This window comes from Gallus gallus, chromosome 15, assembly GCF_016699485.2.
Source record: "Gallus gallus isolate bGalGal1 chromosome 15, bGalGal1.mat.broiler.GRCg7b, whole genome shotgun sequence".
In the NCBI taxonomy this organism is placed as follows: domain Eukaryota; kingdom Metazoa; phylum Chordata; class Aves; order Galliformes; family Phasianidae; genus Gallus; species Gallus gallus.
Genome location: NC_052546.1, coordinates 11,721,169 through 11,742,341, shown reverse-complemented (window position 1 = coordinate 11,742,341; position 21,173 = coordinate 11,721,169). Strand labels below are relative to the sequence as shown.

At 38.9% G+C, this 21,173-nt stretch overlaps 1 protein-coding gene across 1 annotated transcript in view; it reads right to left on the bottom strand.

Moving 5' to 3' along the window:
• Positions 1-993: 993 nt before the first annotated feature.
• The window catches only part of MED13L (mediator complex subunit 13L), a 180,567-nt gene continuing 160,387 nt past the window's right edge, over positions 994-21,173 (bottom strand). The window contains exons 23-31 of the mRNA XM_015294868.4: positions 19,260-19,448; positions 16,491-16,714; positions 15,866-16,008; positions 14,289-14,447; positions 13,050-13,226; positions 10,645-10,799; positions 7,311-7,472; positions 5,070-5,182; positions 994-3,888 (exon numbers count right to left, since the gene is read on the bottom strand). Coding sequence (XP_015150354.2) covers positions 3,756-3,888; positions 5,070-5,182; positions 7,311-7,472; positions 10,645-10,799; positions 13,050-13,226; positions 14,289-14,447; positions 15,866-16,008; positions 16,491-16,714; positions 19,260-19,448 — 1,455 coding nt within the window. The 3' untranslated portion in view covers positions 994-3,755. The remainder of the gene's footprint in view (positions 3,889-5,069; positions 5,183-7,310; positions 7,473-10,644; positions 10,800-13,049; positions 13,227-14,288; positions 14,448-15,865; positions 16,009-16,490; positions 16,715-19,259; positions 19,449-21,173) is intronic.

Genomic DNA, 21,173 nt, shown 5'->3' with positions numbered 1-21,173 from the left:
ACTGGTGACGAGGTATGGGGTGGGTGGCAGACTGCTTTTGTTCTTTCTTAAGAGCAAAACAATGGTCATGGCATCTAAGAAGTACCTAAGAAGGTCACACATTTGTAATTTAAAGTACGGGAAATTATGGAATACCTGAAGATTCCATTCAAGTTTTTCCAGACCGGCTCCTATAGGAGATGATGTCAAACAGAGCTCTCATTTTATATAAAAGCTTGTTGAGGTGTAGCACCACAGAAGGGATTGGGTTCTAGTTGTAAGCTGGTCAGGTTTTGTACTTCTGAACCTGCTAAATACAGAATGTCTTGGGCTGGAAGGGACCTCCTGAAGGCTGTCCAACCATGTCCTGGGTATTACAAGACCAGGCTGTCATATCCAGTGCAGACTTCAGCACCTCCAGAATGGAGATTCTACCGCTTCTCTGCACAGCCTGAAGTGGCAGATCTGGTCTGGTTTTCTCCCATCTGGGGCCGCCTGCTCATCACTTATCTTATGTGCAATCCTATGACAGGGGGAGGAGGTTACATGACTTTGATGTGCCACTGCATTCTCCCATTTTGTCTGTAATTCCATCTGCTGCTGTTGTGACACCAGATTACCCAGTGCAACCCACCCCAGCTGGCTGGACTCACATCTCTTCATCTCAACACTGACATCAGTGGCACCAGTTTTCTTCTACAACAGGCAAGGTTTTCAGCAGAAGCACCATTCTATTTGGCATGGTATCAGTGTAAAAGCACTGTTGCACTGTGAACCTTTTGCACGTTAGCATGAGCCTCAATGCAGTGAAAGGGCCATGGCTGTACGGACATGCAGCCAACCTAGGAGGCACCTACCGACCGAGTAGACCAATACAAAGGAGTCCTTAAATGCATTTCAGTTCCATCTGTATCACATGGAACCCATACCTGGTAATGCCAATCCTTCTGCACCAGCGATGCTTAAATTTGGGAGCTACAGAAAATACGCATAAAAATGAAACTCCACCAGTAGTTTCAGTAATTCAATAATTTATTCATCTAAAAAAGTGTGTAAAAGTATATAGCTCTCATCCACAAGGTATATATGAATGACATTTAAAATGGAGGTCTTTATTATTATTGTTTCTTTTTATCAAAGTCTTTTTTTTTAGTGTATTGTACCAGCGATATACTGTAGATTTAAAATGAACTTCACTTTTTTTGTTTTCTTTCAAATTGTTGGCTATATATAAAAGAAGCTCACTGCAAAATGCTCAGAGGAAAAAAAAAAAAAAAAGAAATTCAGAACTCCCCAGAAATGTACAGCTTTTACATTTAAAAAAGGTTCTGAAATATACATACAAGCATGCTGGACATTCCCCGCCCCCCTCCCTCTCCCTTTAGCTCAAACAACTGTAATAATAATTCTGATTTAGGCATGAATTTCCAAAGTTAGAAATAAAAAGAAAAATAAAATAACTTTCTTCACTCTGTAGGAAAGCCAGGGCTTGTACATTTCAGATTAATTCAGTAAAAAACTCACAAGTAAAATAATGCATATTTAAGGGAAATATTATACAGAACTTTTCACACTGAAGTACATAAGATTTTTCTTTAAAATCTATTGCCATTCATTTATTTTGCACAAAAACGTATAAATATGTCACCAGCTTCTCTTAACTTAAAAAAATTAAATAAAAGACACCAGATGAAAACTACTCCTCGCTGCCCTTTTGGATTTTCCATGTCTGCACAGAACCAGGTTTCTGGGGAAGAAATGCCCCTGGATAAAAACGGCCCATTTAAAAAGAACAAACTCAATCATAATCCAAAGTCCCGATGAATCCTGGGAACAAATAACCCCCAAATGGTAAAAGATTACAAATGTCTACTTTACATTTTTCCTCCCCAAGTTAAATTTTTTTTTTTATACAAGTTTACAATCTTCATCTTTTATGCTCTTCAAAAGGCCTTGAGAATTTTCTCTTCTGATTAAGAAAAAATAGTACTGCAATATTTTAAAGTCAATTTTACACTGTACACACATTAGATACAAATGGTTTGATATCAGATTTTTTTTTTTTTTTTTAACCTATACATTGCAAAGAGGATACCCACACGGGAGGTTCGGTGCAGAGAACGACATCGACATCATCCATTTACAGGTTACTTCTCTGCCTTCACCCTTCCATGACACAAGCGATTCTTATATCATTTGCTTTAAACGTTTACATTATCTCAAGAAAAATACTTTTTAAAATCATAGAATTTCATTTTTTTTTAATTATTATTATTATTATTTTTTCCCCACCAGAACATGAAAGTCTTTTGGAAGAACTTTTACAATGTGTTGGTTTTTCCCCCGCCGATAGATAGCTATGGGTCACAGCGCCTGATCAAAGTGCCTGACCCCTCGCACACAGCAGCCCGTGCCTGCTGCACACTGCAACAGCAAACATCAGAAAACGGAGCTTAAATATAAACCCCTCGGAGCCTGGAATGAAGGAGTCATAAAAATACTTCAATTAGCCATTGACCTTTCAAATGGCGATCATTTCACTCAACAAAGTAACTTCTCCACCGCAGCGGTAGAACTTCAAGTACTAATTTAATGATATAATTTTCTTTTTAAAATTATTTCTTTGAAATAATATTCCTATAGTCAGAAAAAATACACCAGATTTGTAACTGATTTCGTGTAAACAAAAAGCACATTTTTGGATATGTACATGGACGAGTCTGCCCAGAATTACAGGGCGACTTGGGTTTCAGTAAATAGCTTTCTAGCATCACTAAATTTATTGGAAATATATTTCAATCATAACTCTACAATAGATTAATTTACCACTTTCCACTCGCCCTTTAAAGGGCTTTAAAGTATTTTTCCTCCCTACCTCTCAGCTACTCTTCTTCCATTAGGTAGTGTTATCCTTCATTAAACGCTGGCCTTTCCTTGCTTTAACCAGGCTAAATGCAGGTGAGAATTCCTTAAAACAAGCGTATCCTTATCAGGACATGCTCCCCTTCCCACGTGGGACTTTGATTGTTATTAGCTTTTTGATTTCTAGGTCAGAAGAGCGAGAGGTATGTAGATAAATAACCCCATGGTGGAGCGGAGCTGGGTTTTTAAGATATTCTACTGTTCCTGGTCCTTTATAATTTAATCCCACCCCTCCCCAAACCTAAAAATAAAATAAATATCTCCAGACCATTCATATCTACATGGACAGGTAAGAAATGCATGCATTCATCCCAATCCACTCTGACAGGAACTCCAGGTAGACAGAAGATTGCAATATTTATATGAGACTACGACGGTGTGTTTTTTTTTTCCTGCCAAGTCCCAGTTAATGATGACCAAAGAACAAAGAACTTCTGGACAGCCCAAAGCGGTCACTACACGATGGTCTCACTTGCAGGGCTGAAACTGCTTACGGTTGTTCAGCAGAGTTCCTAATCCAAAAAGATATTGTGTCTTCCTTAAAAAAATAAAATAATATTAAAAAAAAAAATAATCAGACTGACCAGTAGTTACTGGGCCGCCAAACTAACGCCGACTTGAGGTTACTCTGTGTTCACTGTTCTCGGATGTTCCCAGAATTGGATTGAAGCTGCCAGAGATGTTAATGGGTGTTTTACTTTTCAACACTGCAGAATTCACATGTGCTTTTGGAGGAACAGAAGCACAGCACAGGACTGGTCTGAAGAGAAGCAAAACTGTGATCTTTGCAGACTGTGGCACGTTTCTCACGTTGAGGGGAGAATAAGCCAGAAGAACAAGTGCTTTTCTATCTATTAAAGTATATTCATGATGGCATTGTACAATTGAGTGAGCACCACAAAGTGGACAGGAAGGCAGGAGCTGCGATCCTGAGTGGCAGGGTTACACGTAAGCCAGGACAGTGCATTATACTGCTCCAAAACGAACCTGTGGAAGAGAAATGCAGGGAAAATGAAACTGGAATTTTACTTCTCATTTTTTTCTAGAAGATTTACTTAAACTTATCTCTTTTTTTCCTGATGATGCAATGTGGAAGGGACTATAGTAATGCTGGTGGTGCATGCAATGTAGGAAACTGAGCACAAAGTGTGTGCAGGTAGGGGTGGGGAATAATTTTTGTTCTTAGTTTATTTGTACTTGACCCACAGTTTGAATGTAGGCCCTTTCCCATTAAACAGCAGAGATTACAGAATCCTCAGAGGAATTCACATTGGAATGAACCTCTGGAAGTTTAGTCTACTTCCGTATTAAAAACCTTGGTTCTTGGACTTCTCTGAGGATGGAGGTTCCGCAGACAGTTCCAGTGTTTGATTGCAATTTAGAACAAAAATAAAATTATTTTTCCTTATGCCTGACTAGAATTTCCTATGTTCTAACTTGTGTTTGTGCATCCCATTCTTTCCTTGTGCATCTCCACAAGCATCACCTTTTTAATCAAGAGGATGCAAATTCAGATCTAGAATACTACATAATACCACCAACATGAGTTAAGTAGGTTGTTCTTCATGTTTCCTACTGATATTCTCTTAGCAATGTAGCAAGGTATGTTTGTCCACTGGTGTGTTTGACCTTGTATGTTGTCTCATAAAAGTTTTTTTTTCAGTGCCCAACAGGTGACATGTAGGCAAATAGTCTTCTACTTATCTTCTGCACTAGGATAGATACACAGTGCTGTATTGATTCAGGAAGTGTTTCCTCTATACTCCAGCTCCTAAGATAGTGGGTATCAGGAGAGTACTTCTACTTCCTTTGATAACTCAGTTTGATTTGGTGAGTAAAAATAATTACTTACACAGGCCAGCTCAGACTGCCAGCTAAACCAAATCATCTTTGGGAGGCAAACCAAGGTGCCCACTTTGTAAGGCACAAATTATTCATCTTCATTGTTTTGCGGAGTAGGATAGAAAAACGAAGTCACCTTCAAAGCCCTGTTCTTTTGTTGTGTTCGTAGCATCTGTGGTATATGTTATTTTGTTTATTAAAAAACCCATCTGCAGGGTATAATAGAGGTGTAAACTGTTGATAAGCCTAGAAAAAGGTCCCTCTGAAATTTCATTCCTGAGTCCCCATAAGCCAAGAGATGAAACGCAAAAGTGAGAAGGCATTACCTCAAGACATCTGATGTAGTTTTAGAGTCAAGGGGGTGAGGAACTCGCTGAGAATTTCTGGCAGGTAGTAGTTCATCTGTCTGTGCTATGGAGATGTGATGATGCAATGAGGCCTGTGAAAGTAAAAAAGAAAAAAAAACCAACAATTTAACTCTTCACATAGCAAGTATGAGGATTCACAGGGAACAAATATATCCTGAATTGTCTCAGGACAGCTGGCAATTCTCTGCAGAACCCACCAGGACCAAGTGTATTTTGAAGTTCCATAATGATTACACTCTTGAATAAAATGACTACTTTTTCTGCTTGGAATTGAGGATCTTTGAAGAGCATGCTGAATTACACTCTTAATTTCAGTCAGGGAAGAAGTGATGAGGGAAATCACTTGGGGTATGTCATTGTTTCCTTTTGCATTTCAGCAACACAGCATTCTAATTCTTCAAACCCTCCCATTTAGGAGACCCACCCCAGAGAACCAGACCCATCATGGACTGAGATGTCCAACCAGAACACAGCACAGCCTTCCTCTTGCTCTCTGCTGCCATGCTTTCTGAATAGCTCTCGTCTTTGTTTCTGGAGTGAGGTTTGTGCATTAGTTTACGCAGGAGCAGAAAAGGGATTTCATATTGATCATGTGCCAGAAGTAGAGGCAACCATGTAAGCCTTTCATGTGGGTAGCTCAATAGGCCACAAGGCCTGCTGGGGCAAAACCTTGAATTTGAGCCCTGCCAGTTATGGCACGCACCTCAGAGGTGGAATGCTTCAGCTCAAAAAGACTTAATCCAAATCGGACAGAGATGACTTAAATCTGTACGTCTCACATGCTGTGCAGGTTTCCTAACTGCAGCGCCATGCAGCACAAAGGAGACAGCACCAGCTGCTCTCTGAGCATTTACAAGTTACTGCACGAATCCAGCCCCTTGCTTTTATTAAAAATTGTCCAAACCAGAACAGTATGTTCCAAGTCAAATTAAACATTTAATTCAGCTTGGATTTGAGAAAGCAACTGCGTTGGGTTAAGGGGGAAGGGAGGTGGCTCCTTCTCTCCAGTACAAATCTAGTATAGGCTTACAGAAGGAATTCATGGATTTGCCTAGAGCTCTGCTGTGTTTTTAGAGCTGGAACCAAAGCATTGTTTTTGTATTATTACTTATTCACAAAGAAAGGTAGTTTTAAGTTTAGGATAAAACTTCATCTCTAGCTCCAAAAATATGGTGGCTTATTTTTCACGTTAGTTTGAGATCTCTATTCCACAGGTTTGGAGCAAAGCACATAATTCTGTGAGTCACCATGAAAACGTGGGGAATTTGGTAGGTGATCTCATTTAACTGAATACTGCAGTACTTTGCTAACAGATGCTACACTGAGCATAAAGCCCACCATACCAACTGCAACAATCATTCTCAAATTATCAGTCCTAAAATGGCTTTTTGGCGTAAGAATTGAGAAATATTGAACACTTTTACTCTGATAACTGCCTGATAGACATGTATGAGAGAATTTAGCTAAGAGACTTCAAGAAATGCTTTGTATTTGTTAATTAAGCTGAGAATGGATAAAGAAAATGGTACTATCTTAATCAGTTCATATTTTGCTTGCTTGAGTATCCACATGACTCTATTCAAGGCAGATTTTTCACCTTTTTTCCATGCTCACTAGCTGACAACATCCCAGTAAGAAACTGCATGTCACTCTACAGTGGTGAATGCATCTGTGATGAACCAGTTCAGCTCTTGCAAGCAATACATCAGCACCTCTTGCAAGAAATAACAATCTTCTGGATTGGCAAATACCAGATACACTCTGACACCACAGACACCACCACGAAACTTTTACATCTAGGGGAACAGGAACAGACAGTAGATGCTCTGTGTGGAAGTGCTACTCCCTAACTTTTTAATCTCTGTATTATGACTGGATCATGGCAGAATAGGACGTATGCCTCTCCTGTCTTGGGCTGATTGAAATTTAGGAAATTAAAATTGGGAAAGACTGGATACAGCTTTGATGATTTTGTATTTAGAAGCTGCCAAGCTATTCAATTTTCAGGTAATAGACAGTAAATGCTAATAGCTAGTTGTCTTCAGTGAATTTACATCTGGAATTGTATTTCTTCGTTATTTCCAGTACTGTCAGAAAGGTAACACAAAGCTGTCATTTTCAAATGAATTGTACAGAATTGTATAGAATCTAGATATAATTCTTCCTCCCTTTCCACTGAGAAAGAACAGCAAGACAGACCTTCAGGAAGAGAGGACACTGGTTTTGTGCCTGAGGACAGGATGACCAGAACCACTGCGGAAGATTCTCAGCTTTGGCAGTCGACACGAAGTATCCGAGAGCAAGAGGCTGCTGCTTCAGTTCTTCAGGGGCTTCTCTGGAAAGGAGACGCTCCCCTTGGCTCTGAAATAAGAATTGAAGGCACATTTGTCACTTTATGTCGTTACATCTCCCCCCAGTAACTTTCATTTTGCTTACTAATCAGTCAGTCTTGGATACAGTTCTGTCTTGTTATTAATGAGCTGCCATCCAGCCATTTGTGAATCTTTGTGCTTTCCTTTTCCCCTTGCACTTGGGCTGTCCGGGCTGGTGTTGCAGGATCACCCAACAGCAAGTTAAGATCCCACACTGTGATGAGCTTATGGGGCGCTGGTTGCTACAGAGTCACTTACAGGTACTGGACTTTGGCTATGAATCTGAACAGCTTCTGGTGGGCACACACTGGAGAGCAGTACTGACTATGGTGATACAGCCTCACTCAGTTTATATAGCCTGGGAACACCAGTTTGAACTGATGAACGTCCTGAATTCAGCTTAGGGAAGGATGTGTTACACACCCAAGTAGGAAAGAAAAGAGAAAACCTGCACCTTTATTAGAATAGCTGTGCTTATTCTTTCAGTTAGTTATACTGATAGCTTGGGGGGGGGGGGGGGAGAAAAAGCCATATTTGCTATTCCTTGATATAAGAATAACCTGGACAGAAGAAACTATGTTTTATATTTATACTACCAAGCAAATATGAAGTGTAGGAAAAAAGAAACAGATGTCCTGCTTTCCTATTTGTGTCATTTATTTATATACTGTATTTTGTAGTATTAGTTACTCATGTTCTTGCATAGGGACAAAACAGTTACTAAGAGACAGGAGTTAAGCAACTTTAAAAGGCTTTAATACCAATCTCATCAAACTTTGGGTTGCTGCCTGTCATGATATACATCTTTGATTGTCATTTCTGCAGTCTATAACCAAGACAGATGAACCTTCCATACCTGAGGCTGTTGGATAGGAACACTTGGGTGTGAACTTATTCACCTTTATAGAGAAAGAGATAGATGAAGCCTTATGTATCATGAACTCCATTACTAAACCTACAAGGGGCTCCCTGGGCATCAGAAAAGGTGACTGCCATTACACACTGGAGTACATTCCTAAAATCAACCTTTATTATTTTGCTTTCATTCTTTATTTCATAGAGAGGGAGAAAAAAAAAGCCTGTTAAGTATTTTAGATAGAAACTTATCCCAGAAGAACTGAGATGGCAGTCTACTTAATCCATACAAACCTTTTAAGTCAATAGGTAAAGAAAGAAGATTCCACTGAACAGAAACTGGCTTAAAGCCTTCAATGCTAGCCCTTCAAGCAGGTCCTTCTCCACCAGTAGTATCTTGCTCAGTGATCAGAGGAAGTTAAACAGTCCATAAAGCTCAGAGAAGGCTGCAGCTCACCTGGCTGTGGGCAGTTGGAAAGCCTAAAAGCAGACCTTGAAACTGGCTGCTGAGCAGTCAGGGCTTACACTGTTAAAGTGCAGCAATCAATTATGGGTTACATGGACGAAGGCTCGACCTTCCCTGCCCCACGAGGTAATGATCACACACTGCTGCTTTTTTAAAACCAAAAATTACACGTCAATTACTAGGCACTCGTTAATGGTTAAACCGAATTACTATGACAGGTTCATCTAGAAATGGCTCGTCCAGGTTTCTAAGCTCTTTGGTCATTAACCTTTCAGTGCTTTTCTTAAGGCACTTGCATGGAGTTCCACTGAGAATAAGTTTTTTAAATGCATTTTCCTCTAAGTGGCTAAGAATAGAGATTACTGAACAAGCTAAATAATGTAATGAACACTGAGTTGTGATTTATGGTTGGAAGGTTTGGTACCAGAATTCAAAACTTTTCATTTGCCCACATGCCAGGTTGGAGTAACCAGAGACAGAAATTATTTAGCCTTTGAAAAGTGGATTGGTGCATTAACAAAAAGCAAGGTGGTTACGTATGGTCATCACAAAATACTGTATTAGCATTTTTGTGGCTGATGCAAAAGTGATCTTTCACTCACAAACCTCTGTTAAGCTGACCACTGAAGCACTTTGGCAGGGATTACAAGGAAAACACAGGGAGGGCTTTTGCATTCCAGGCAGTGTAACTGACATTTTGTAATCTTGAAAATCAGTCATTTTCAGGGAGTGAGAATTCTTCAGAAGATATTTAAATTTAGAAAAATGAACTTTTTTTTTTTAAACAGAAAGCATCATTAGGAGCATCATTATCCACTGTCAAATATGTTAGCTGCGTGTACACCTTCTCTAAGTATTTTTGTAATCCTTTCTATACCAGATGTATGATTTATCTGGATGAGACTGTTTCGAGCCACCAATGACAGCCACAGATACAGATCCATTTGCTTAATCACTGCAGATCAGTAGAACAGAACTTTTAAATGCATGAGGTTTACCCACTTTTTCTAGAAAAGCCTATTTCTTTATTAAAATATTGTGTTATTTATAACAGAAGTAACACACTGCTGTGAATGCACTGCTTCTGGAGTAAAACTTCTCTGCAGGAAATTATGAAACACTTTATATTTCTCCATATTTTTAATGGAAAACTGAAGAACAACTAAGTCTCTTACACAACTAAATGGCACGAGTAAGAGTTCCATCAGACTAAGACTGATTCAAAAAGTACCTTGATTTACCAAAAATGATTTGCATTTTAAGTAACCACTGTTGGCTGGAACCAACTTTATAAAAGCCACTTCAAACAAAAATAACTTAGAAACACTATGTGCTCTGGGCTAATTTTTACTAAGAAAACAACATTTGCATAAACATGCAGCACCTGTGAAGTTTAAATTGATAGGGTTTTATTAATAGGACAATTATCTCCCTTCTCCCTCCCCTAGAAGTTCATACAATCAGAGCTGTTGTGTCATCTCTTTTCTCACAGACTTGTCACTTTGTGTCAGGGATGTCCCATTCTCCAGAGAAAAATGGATGAATAGAAATTAATTTTATACAAGGTGATTAAATACAGCTCTGCCACAAGAAAGCAAAGCCTTCTCTCTTTCAGTTATCTTGTATGTAACAATTAACTTTAAAGTTGGAGATGTAGATGGCCATGGCAGAGGCATCTTTTACAGTACTATATAGCCAGTATCTCCAATTTTAACATTAATTTCAGCTTGCTGTTGACCGAACAATGTTTGAAAATCAACAGTGTAAAAAAAAGGTTTTGTTGGAGGGTTTGGCTTTTTCTGTTTTAAATAGCAAATCCACAGAAGTGCCCCAGCCTTACCCTACTGTGTTGGTAGTGAGATCCCACTCCAATGCCAGATGGGGATCCAGGGGAAGGAACTGGGGAAGAATTTGGTGAAGAGTGAAGGTTCCCTGTTATTAGAATTCTGATGTCATTGTCCATGTCATCTGGGAACGGGAGGTCAAACATATCATCTGGAAAGGAAAGAAAGAAAAAATCAATTTCAATCTGCTGTGTCCATTTCTATCACAATACTATTGTAATTTATGGTCATTCTTTTTTGGTTTTTTTTTTTTGGTGTTGTTTCTTTTTTTTTTTTAATAGACTCTTTAGACAGATGAAATCAGTGATAAACATTTTACTGTTTTATTGCTGAATCCTTCCTAGTACCTTTGATTGCAATTGCACAGACTTGGAAGCAGAAGCTGGCTTACATCTATTAACATCATGTATTTTACCAACAGTCATAGAGTGAACAAAGCTTCTGTTATGCCAACCTAACAACAATCCAAGCTGAGCTTTGTAGCAGACAAAATTACACCTCTCTGCAGTTGCTCACAGGAATCCATTAAAAAATATATGTGGAATAGGTTAAACAAACCTACATGTGTCACCCTCAGCAGGTGCTGCTCTTCAGACCTGTGCTACACACCAGTGCTAGGTACATTTGCCCCACATATTCTGGGAGCAGTCCAGCAGTTTCAAGGAAGTTGCTCACAGCATCAGGTAGCACTGAGAAGGGCAGTAAGGCCTGCTCCATGCTCACATGTACTTTCATGATCATTTCAAATTTCCTACAATTCAGTTTTTAACATTTTACTTTCATCTCAGAAATTAAATGCAGTTTTATTGTCATAGCTTGCTATTTTAATTTGCCGTATGTTAATTTGCAGGAAGGCAGTAAAGATACACAGAAAATGTGTTTGCGCTCTATGAGAAGTACATTCCATTGCTCAGCCATTTGGAACACAAGTTATGGTGATATGGGTAATTTACATGACGGAAAGCCAAGACATGGGGAACACAGAGCAGAAAACTACAAACAACACAATACAGTTTAAACGTTTTTTCCTCATCTGATTTTTCAGCAAAGATGTTTAAACAGCAATAATGACATCTGAAGTACTTTTTGGGGGGACGGAAAGGGACACCGGGAGCTGTCTGAGTTAAGTGGATTGATTACAATTGCAGCCAGATTGATAGTAAAATACACAGACCTTAAATACAAGTACTACACTTCTACACAGTTTAAGAAGTGCCGTACAATAAATAATTTCTCTTGAAAAAGAAATTGCTCGACATGAAAATGGAAAGGAATGTGTGTCTTGAATTAATTTATTTGAACCTGAAGCCCTAGTGCTGAAATAGGCAGGTGGTTGTTTTTCTTCATCTTCTGAAGAGAAAGACTGGATTGCAAAAGCAATGAATTAACTCAGTTTATTAACTTCTGTCCTACAACCTCACTGAACAAAACAGAACTAATGTCATGCTCTGCTTAGTCTCCAAAACATAAATGAGATGGCTAATAGCATAGGAAGCAGTTTAATCATTAAGTAGAACAGAGTTAAGAAAATTAAATTTAACACCATTTTGGAAAACACCAGTTCTTGTACCTGATTCTAATTAGCATCTGAAGCACTAAAGGGCAGGTTAATGCAGGTTAAATATTCCTCAGCACAGCATTCCGTCAGGATTCTGGGGCCTTGAAAGGACAGCTGCTTAAGTATTAAGAGGGGTAACTTCCCTTCTGTGAGGCCCACTGGAATTCCAGGAGGAAGAGATCAAAGCAGACTCTTTCATTAAAAATAGTGTGCCATTCCACCTCCCCATACTGTAACTTGCCTCAATGAAACACTTCTATTCAAAATGACTAGTTAGTTTAAATTATTTTACAACCATTTTTAAAAACTTATGGCAAAACAGTTAGGAAAATAGTTATTATGAAGTATTAAGCTGAGTCTTGGAGATACAAATAATAGAGTTAAATACACTTAAAAACCCACACTGCTAATAATAGAGACCTCACAGCTTGGTTGGTCTATTTTGCATACTTTTACAAGAAGATAAAAATTCTAAAACACCTTTCCTCCTTACAAGCTTTTCACACTGTAGACCATGAAACAAACCACTGCTACAGATCAGCTTGGCCTGATTGAGTCACAAGTTAATCACAATGACAAGAAGCAGCATTTTGTAGTCTGTGCCATTTTGTGTATTGATTGACCAATACTGCTTTTGGAATAGATCAGCAGGATTCTCTGAACACAAAGCTCATAAAAACGCAGTATGCTATCCTTTATCAAGTAGGTATTATTTGTTATCTTTACATTAAATTAGAGTGGTTATGGGGCGCATGGGAGAAGACAGGTCCATTCAGTTCTTAATGCTAACGGGATCAGCTCTGCTTGTGTTCTGAATAGGACAGCAGACACATGCTGACTTACCATTAGTTGGGCTGAACCCATCCTCATTGGGGTAATTTGCTGGTGCTACCTGGATAGTAGCAGAGGTTGGGAAAACCAGGATGTGTGTACAGGAGGCATCCTGAGGGGTATTCAGCTGGGATGACTGGAGGTTCAGTGCAGTACTTCGTCCAAACACTGATCCCATAGTGACAGCATCTTCCAGAAAAGAAGCAATGGCAGAGACATTAATTTGCATCATCTTCAAAATACGCTTTCAATGTCCAATTAAATTTCTAAGCATGTAATCTTGATTTGCATGCTAATAAAAATGTTTAAAGGTTCTTATATTAAAAAGAATAAATTACTAGAAAAACCTGAAATTAGGATTACAAGTCATATAGGTAACATTTAGCTATGTGAATCCCCATACAGTATCACACCTTTCCTTTCAATTTTGCTGCCCCTTAATCAAAGATTTGCTTGTTAAATGAGCAAGGCAGATTTATTTTGGACACGCATATCTGTAGAACTCCAAATTATGCAATACACCCCACTCTGGTTGGCACTGAAAGAGCCATAACTTGCCATCTACTTTCTCACGTTACAAAACATCTGTTTTGAAAGTTCTTCAACGTGGTAATTTTCAAGCTCATCTACTTTCTGTTCCACATAGTAAACTTTTCTATATAAACTAAAAACCAGAGTAGTTTGTAAGGATATCTCAATGTATACACAAAAAGTATGCACTTAAGGAGTACAAAAAACAAGGAAAGGGGAAAAAATGCAGCATGAAAGGGCCTCAAACTTCAAAACCTTTCAACTGAAGCCTACAGACCGATGCTTACAAAAGAATTATCTAAAAACATTCTTAAATATATGAAATGTCAAGCAGGTTTATCCTTACTCCTGCTTGCCTAGCCTCCAACTATTTCATATGATAGACTATAACAGTGTCTGCATTCCTCCTTACGTAATGGTTTCTAAAGCACTACTTTTTAGCTGATGAGAACTGGGTGATTTGGAAACATGACCTCCTCAAGGAAAAGGTCATCAGATTGTCAGTGGCACAAAGTAATCTCTTCTCCTAGGAGTTAAGGCACCAACAATGCAACCCTCCTTGATATTTTTGGGAATTCTGCTGGCTCAGCTTATTTTCTACCACATTCAGCCATGCTAGTCAAGGTCTTCTTGGGCTCAAAAGTCTACCAAAATCAACATGCTTCTTACGTGCTAAGTAAGACAAAAGAAGAGAAGTTAGAACAGCTGGATAAAATTCACCTGGCATGACAACGAATGACCCCTGTGGCTCCATGGCAACTAAGCAGGCACTGAGGATAGAAGGAGAGTCTGCTGATGAGATGCCGCACATGCGGCACACCTCCTTCAGCTGTTTGCTGATTGTCTGCAGGGAACACTCCCCAAGGAGGATACTCCAATCTGAAACAAAGCAAATTTAGACAGAACAGATAATGAGTTTGTAAAAATCCAGAACTTGCTTGCATAATGTTTCTTTTTTTTCAATGTTTTTATTTACATGGAAATCTTTTTAGGAACTGCACTGATTCTTTTTCTGGAAACGAACATCTGTTCTCATCTGGCATGCTGCATAAGCAACACACCTGAAAGGTAAGCAAGTAGGTATGAATTCACACACTGAACACAGAAGGAATTTTTTAAGCCTTGTAATGAATAAAATACACTAAACAAAACAAAGTGAAAGCTTTGTTAGAAATCTTTCAACACTGTAGATATAGCTTTAAGAAACGACATTGAGCCACTGAGCTGACTTTCAGAAAGCAAGAGGAAGAGAGTTGCTTACTAAATTCTGAGTTTGTTGTCCTCCCTTCATTCCACTGAACCCCATATGTATGAGGGATAACAAACTCCCTTAACAGGGCAGGCAACATCCCTTCTTCCCTGCACGTACTGGATGCGAGAAGGCATTTAATTGCTGCTTCTTGCTCCTGGAGTAATTCCTTGTGCTTTTACACTGAATCGTTATTTACTGTACACTGTTTTCTATTTTTTCCCCTGTCTTATGAAATATAGAATCCCTTTCAATAAGCTAACTAGAGGAATTCACATCACATTAATTTATTATGATAAAAGGACATTTACTCATGAAATGTCTGCGTACTCCTGTCTCATTTCTCTTAATGTTTGAGCTAAGGAGACAGGTGAAGATGCAGAGCACTCTCTCACAATCCCATTTTTTGGCCAGTCAGCCAAGAGCTGACTAGTGGCCACAGTCATTAGAGAAGGAAGAGGAGTTGCCAAATGCATCTAATAGCGAGAGGAATCACTGCTGAAATGAAGCAAGGCAGCTCCTACCCTCACCGTGTTAAGGGATCTGTACCTAAAACACTCCAGAGCTCCCTTTCTGTTCCATCTCAGCTGTTAGGAATGCTAAATCTTGGGAACTCTTTGCAGGCTGCAGGGAGCCTTGTTGCTGGTTAATGCCCATCATCACTTAGTTTTGTATACCATAGAAAAAAGATTTTTTTTTTGGATTCATTAACTTTGTTTGAAAGAATTTCTGTTTTAAGGTGAAGAATTACACTGAATCCTGCTTCTGTGACAGGACAACTATTGCCGAAATCTTTTCCTAACATGACCAAACCCACTGCTGACTTCCACTTGGAAATATCCTCTGCAAATGTTAGTTAATCTACACAGCATCTACAAGATGTGTGAGAGTGGTGTCAGGCCCAGTGTATAAGCATGGACAGATAGCAGCAAATGCTTATAAAAAACACTACAAAAATCCAGTGCCAGGGTCGAAGGATCAATCTGAATTTCCCAGCTTTAAAGGTTCCTGATCAACTCTGTAAATCATTCTGCTTGTGATCATGTACCTTTTAACTCCCCATGGCCGAGGCGACCAAGCCGCCCTATGACAACTCTCCAAGGCAGGGATGTCATCTGTACAATACCAATACACCATTCCCACAGCTTCTGCAGACCGATTTTCCGTGCAGACAACTTGCTCCTCCTTGACCTGTAGATTAACAGAGAAAAAAAAAAATATATGAGTTATAGAGGATCAAGGATAATACTCAGATTTCTATTCTACACAATTATGTCACTGCTTAACATTTATAGGAGTTCTTGCAGCTCTGTAGAGTGCCTAGCTTACCTTCCTTATATGAAGCAGAAAAGTATGTCTGCTTTCAGTACTTGCACTGCAATGGCAGTGGGAGGTGTCAATATGCTGAGCAATATATAAGTTGTTCTCGAAGGTAATATTTATAGGTAGCATTTGTGAAACAAGTGTAATACAATAACCTTTTTTGCCCTCTCTGGTTTTTAAGTTTATAACCATAAAACGCCAATTTAAACATTATCACTGCTAACATTATCATGATCACAACAGGAAATACCACCAGAATGGGATGTGCAAGAAACAAATGCAGTGAGGGATGAGAGTGAGGTTTGACAACTACAGACCTAGATTTAATGCAAAAAAATCAAGGTTTCTACCTGTTTGGTAAATCAATATTAACTATGCAGGTTTCCAGCAATTCACCATGAAGATCTGTGCAGGATGCCAGAAGCCAGCGCTGATCATGAGACAAACAATAGCCAACAAAAAGCACGTTGTATTTCTGACTGGCCTCTCCAAACGTTTCTCCCAGCTCTGTCTGTTTGTCCTTGATGGGTGCCAGTATGAAAGGAGGTGAGTATAGCTGGATTGGGCTGGGCCTCTGCAATAAAGTCAACATCATAATCAGCAGATACATCTAGAACTATTTCATGCAAGAAGCATACAACACAGATTGGCAGCAAGTACAGAAAAATGTGAGTTTGAAACAATGGATTAATTGAAGACATTTATAGTCAAAAGAGATTCTGGAAAAAGGGGTGATGTAGACAAATAATTCCTGCTAGTTAAAACTGATGTAATTCAAAACTTATCTGTGGATTCCTTTTTATATATAGGGAAACAAAGGAATGAAACAGCCTTTGCACAAGCAGCTATCAATCTCCAAGACAAAGAAATCCTCCGGAAAGCTGTACTTCTACATATTATTCACTAAAATTGATGGCATCTTCTCACTTCTGTCCATTCACATACTAACTGCAGAACCATGGATGTGATCTGATGTGAGGTATCAGGGCCTTAAAAACAGTAAAGGCAGAGCTCAAACTACTTCTTTCTATCTGGGCATTAGGTATGTCATACTTTCAGGAACGTCAGGCATGATGTCTGAAATTCACTAAGTCTCTTTTGTCTCACAGTTTCCTTTCAGAAATACTTTGGTCTGTGATACAGCTGAACGTTGGCCTGCTAATTAATCAGATCTTCTGTATGCATTATACTGCTTAACTGTAAGAAATAAGCCACCACCAGCTCCTCAGACAACTAACCTGTAGGAGCCTGTAAGAAATCAAGGCCATTCAATAATGTTTAATGATAAGAGAAGGCAAATTAATATCGTAAATAACATCATATGCAGTTCTCCTACTGAGTCTGATAGCAGTAAATCATTAAATCTTTCTTTTTTTTCATCAGATCCCAGAAGGCTTAGACTAGAAGGGATCTCCTGCTCAAAGCAGGGACAATTAGATAATGTTACCCAGGACTTTGGCCAGGCAAATTGCCTGAGCAGCCTTTTCCAGTGTTAGATCACCAATGACTGAGTGTTTTTACTTAAACTGAATTTCCTGTATTTCAGTTTGTGCTGCCATTTCAGCTCTCTCGGCTTCTCCTCAGATGTCTGATGCTCCAGTCCTTACATCATCTCTGTGGCCCTTTGCTGGATTTGCTTCAGACACAGTACTACAGGTGTGGTCTCAGCATTACTGAGGAGAGGGGGAATAACCACCTCCCTGGCTCAGCTGCCAGCACCCTTGCTAATGCAGCACAGGGTGCTGCAGGCTTGCTTTGCTGCAAAGGCACATTGCTGGCTTACATTCAACTTAAACACCGGGGCCCCAGGTCATCTTCTGCACGGTTGCTTTCCAGATGCTGGGCCCCAAATCTGTCTTTGCTTTATAACATCTCTCTGAAGAAAAAATATCATGGGCCTGACAAGACATAATTAACAATTTAGAAATAGCCAGAGTATTTTCCTAAATTTTCAGGCGAAGTTTGGCAGTTTGCAGTGCAGACGGAGAGCAAGCGCATGGAGAGAGGAGACACCTCACTAATGATGCTAAATGCAAGCAGCTGCGCATGAAAACATTCACCTTCCTATTCCTCTGACTTTTGTCTCTTCAGAAATTTAAACACAAAATGCAAAATGCGAAGTGCAAGTTAATCAGTTCATAAAAACAAAGGTTACAGTGTTTTCCTGGACACATTGTGGGGTATCATATTTCTGCTTGCGTCCTTTTCTAGAAGAATACCACCTTGGCAACAGTACAGGAACATTCATTAAATGGAGGGAGACACTTGCAGGGGTCTTGCAAGTTTATTACTCTTCCCCTTACACCCAGCTACACTGACATCTGACCACTGCAACTTGCTGCAAAATTCATCCTGTGGAACAGGCATCCTTTTGATGGAAGAATGAGGTCAGAGTGCACAGAGGATACGCCGGGGGTGCTACTGCTTTCAGACATCTCCATTGATTGCTTCTGGTTTCATATCAGTAATGAAGCATACTCGTATTTTGGTTTTATGATTATCTTGAAACTAGGTTTTTAGACCCTAACAAGCACATCTCGACCCCAAGGTAAGTGCTTAAGTGTTGTGCTGGCTCATTAAATTAGATGAATCAGTTATTGTTATCTTTCGAAGAATGAAAAATATTCACAGAAAGTAGGATGGGTTATTATTCTTTTGAAATCTCTGATATTCCAGAAACAGGGTTTGAATATTTACAGTTTAAAAAAGCAGATGAAAGCCCACTGAAGTAGGGGGATTTCTCCATTACCTCAGAGAATTAGTATAATACACATAATTATGCACAGCAAATTATTTCATATATATGCATACATATACAAATGATAGACGTAAATACTTTCTTGTAGGTCTAATACAGACAAAAACTACAAAACATCTCAGAATCCCAAAGAACATATATTTCCTCTTTCTTCACTCAAAGTGAAAATTCAAACCTTTACTTTAATTCAAAACCTTAAGCTTGACATTTTTTGAAAGCAAGTAGTCTGGGATATTTCTTACTAGATTCTATTTATTATTATTATCTTACCTTTTCCCTTTGAAAAAATACTTTTTTTCTTATTGAGAGAAGTGGTTACCATTTTTTTAGCAAGCCTTTATTTCTTAACACTGATACTGACCTCTGGATTTTTGAGGGTCATCTCGATGCTGGCAGCTGGCCCAAAGCCTGTGAGAGACTTGATGTGAATCTGTGTGGGCAATGGCCTCCTGCATTGGCAGTACACTGAAAACGCCAAAGACTTCAAGTGCTGAATGTAGAAAACCTGTTCGTCCTTCATTGTCTGCAGCATGTACTGGCAAGGCACAATCTATGTAATTCATATAAACAACAAAACATGATTAAACGTCTTCAAAGTGCTGTTCATTAATACCAACCCCACCCAGACTCACAAATCCATCAGTCCATGGCATGTTGTATTCAATTATTATTGTGCCTGTTGTCTCCCACCAGGGCTGCCACCTTTTTGCATGAACAATGGCACCAGTCACTGGCTATATTCTGCCATAGAAAAGTGCTGTTTCCATTACAGTGATATATTTTAAGGTTGTGAAATTTTAGCTAAGAACCAACATTTGTTTGCTGTTTATACACAAATCAGCACTACAGTATCATTCTTACTACTGTAGGGAGCAGAACTTAAATTACAAGGTTTTCTGTGGTTTGAGAGCCTTTCAGTGGCTGGGCTTTTCCAGCACTGTGAATTGTAATACATATGTACACATAATTTGTTTTGTTATATTTTGAAAGAAATTTCAAAAGAGCATGCAGCTCTTGTTCATTGCTGGTGAAAATGCAGAGCTAATGGCAGTGACTGTGTTGAAAAAGAGTGTTCTGTAGCTGAGAATGTGCTCTATCAAACAGTGCTATTGTGCTCTTTGTATCCTCCATAGTTTCCATAGAAATAAGAAGGAGGCATCAGTTTTGGAGCGATCTAAGTACATACAGCTGTGAGAATATTGGGCTGGTGAATACATTCCTTAGTGAAAACTGCCTACTGTTTTGACTTCAGATTTGTAAAGTGCCACATGTTTTGAGAAACGAACAGTAAGTGCTCAAGCACGTATCAGTTGTCCTACACAGGCTAACATACACTTCCAGAGTGCAGGTTACATATTCTTGTTTTTTCAGATATTGCAGTGTCAATAGCTATCAATACTTTTAGCATCTTCATCTCTGTATCAATTAAATTGCCAAAAGGCTCCCACAATTTGCAATTGTGACTGATTTTCAGTTCATCCCCACACACAAAGTGTTTTGGTGACAGTTTTCCCTCATCCCCACCAAAATAATAAAAAATGACAAATATTTGTCCAATATTATGCCCAACTTGAGATGCTACAATAGCTCCTGATTCAGCCTTTAATTAAAATGAAATATTTTTAAGGGAAGTTCAGCATAAGTGAATAAGGCATTCAAAAATTCTTCACAGGCTGCTTCTGGCATGTGCTGCACACATGCATGCACAGTTCATAATCTCTGGCTTCCCATTCTCTTCTGCAGTTATTTAGGCTGAGCTGCTAGCCGTGAAAGAAGACGCATGGCAAAATGTAGCCAGTCTGGGCGATAGGCCAAGCTCCGTTTCTGACTACACAAACTCAATTCCTGAGTAATTCCATACTAAGTAATTATTATTATACGCCAAGTTACATGGTAAATTATTTTTAAGAAGCAGATAATAACAATCCTACAGTTAAATTATGCATTAAATGTCTGGTTGCACATACCTCTTTTGGATTAAACAGTATAATTCAGAGAGAGTATAAAAAGCAAACAATTTAACATGCAAAGAAATTAAAGGAGAAAATGGACTTTTTTCCCTTGGCAATGGCTACTCAAGTTGCAAGTTAAATAACAGACATCCCTCTTCAGAAAGCATCTAATGCGTGTGATTGCTAGAACCATGCAACACATTTGTTGAAGGATACGGTGGCTGCTTTAAATTAATCTCGTCATCAAAACAAGTGCAAGCTTTGTGCTTCTAACTATGTAATTTGTAAGTAGTTCTGAGATTTTATATATTGTCTTGCATTTT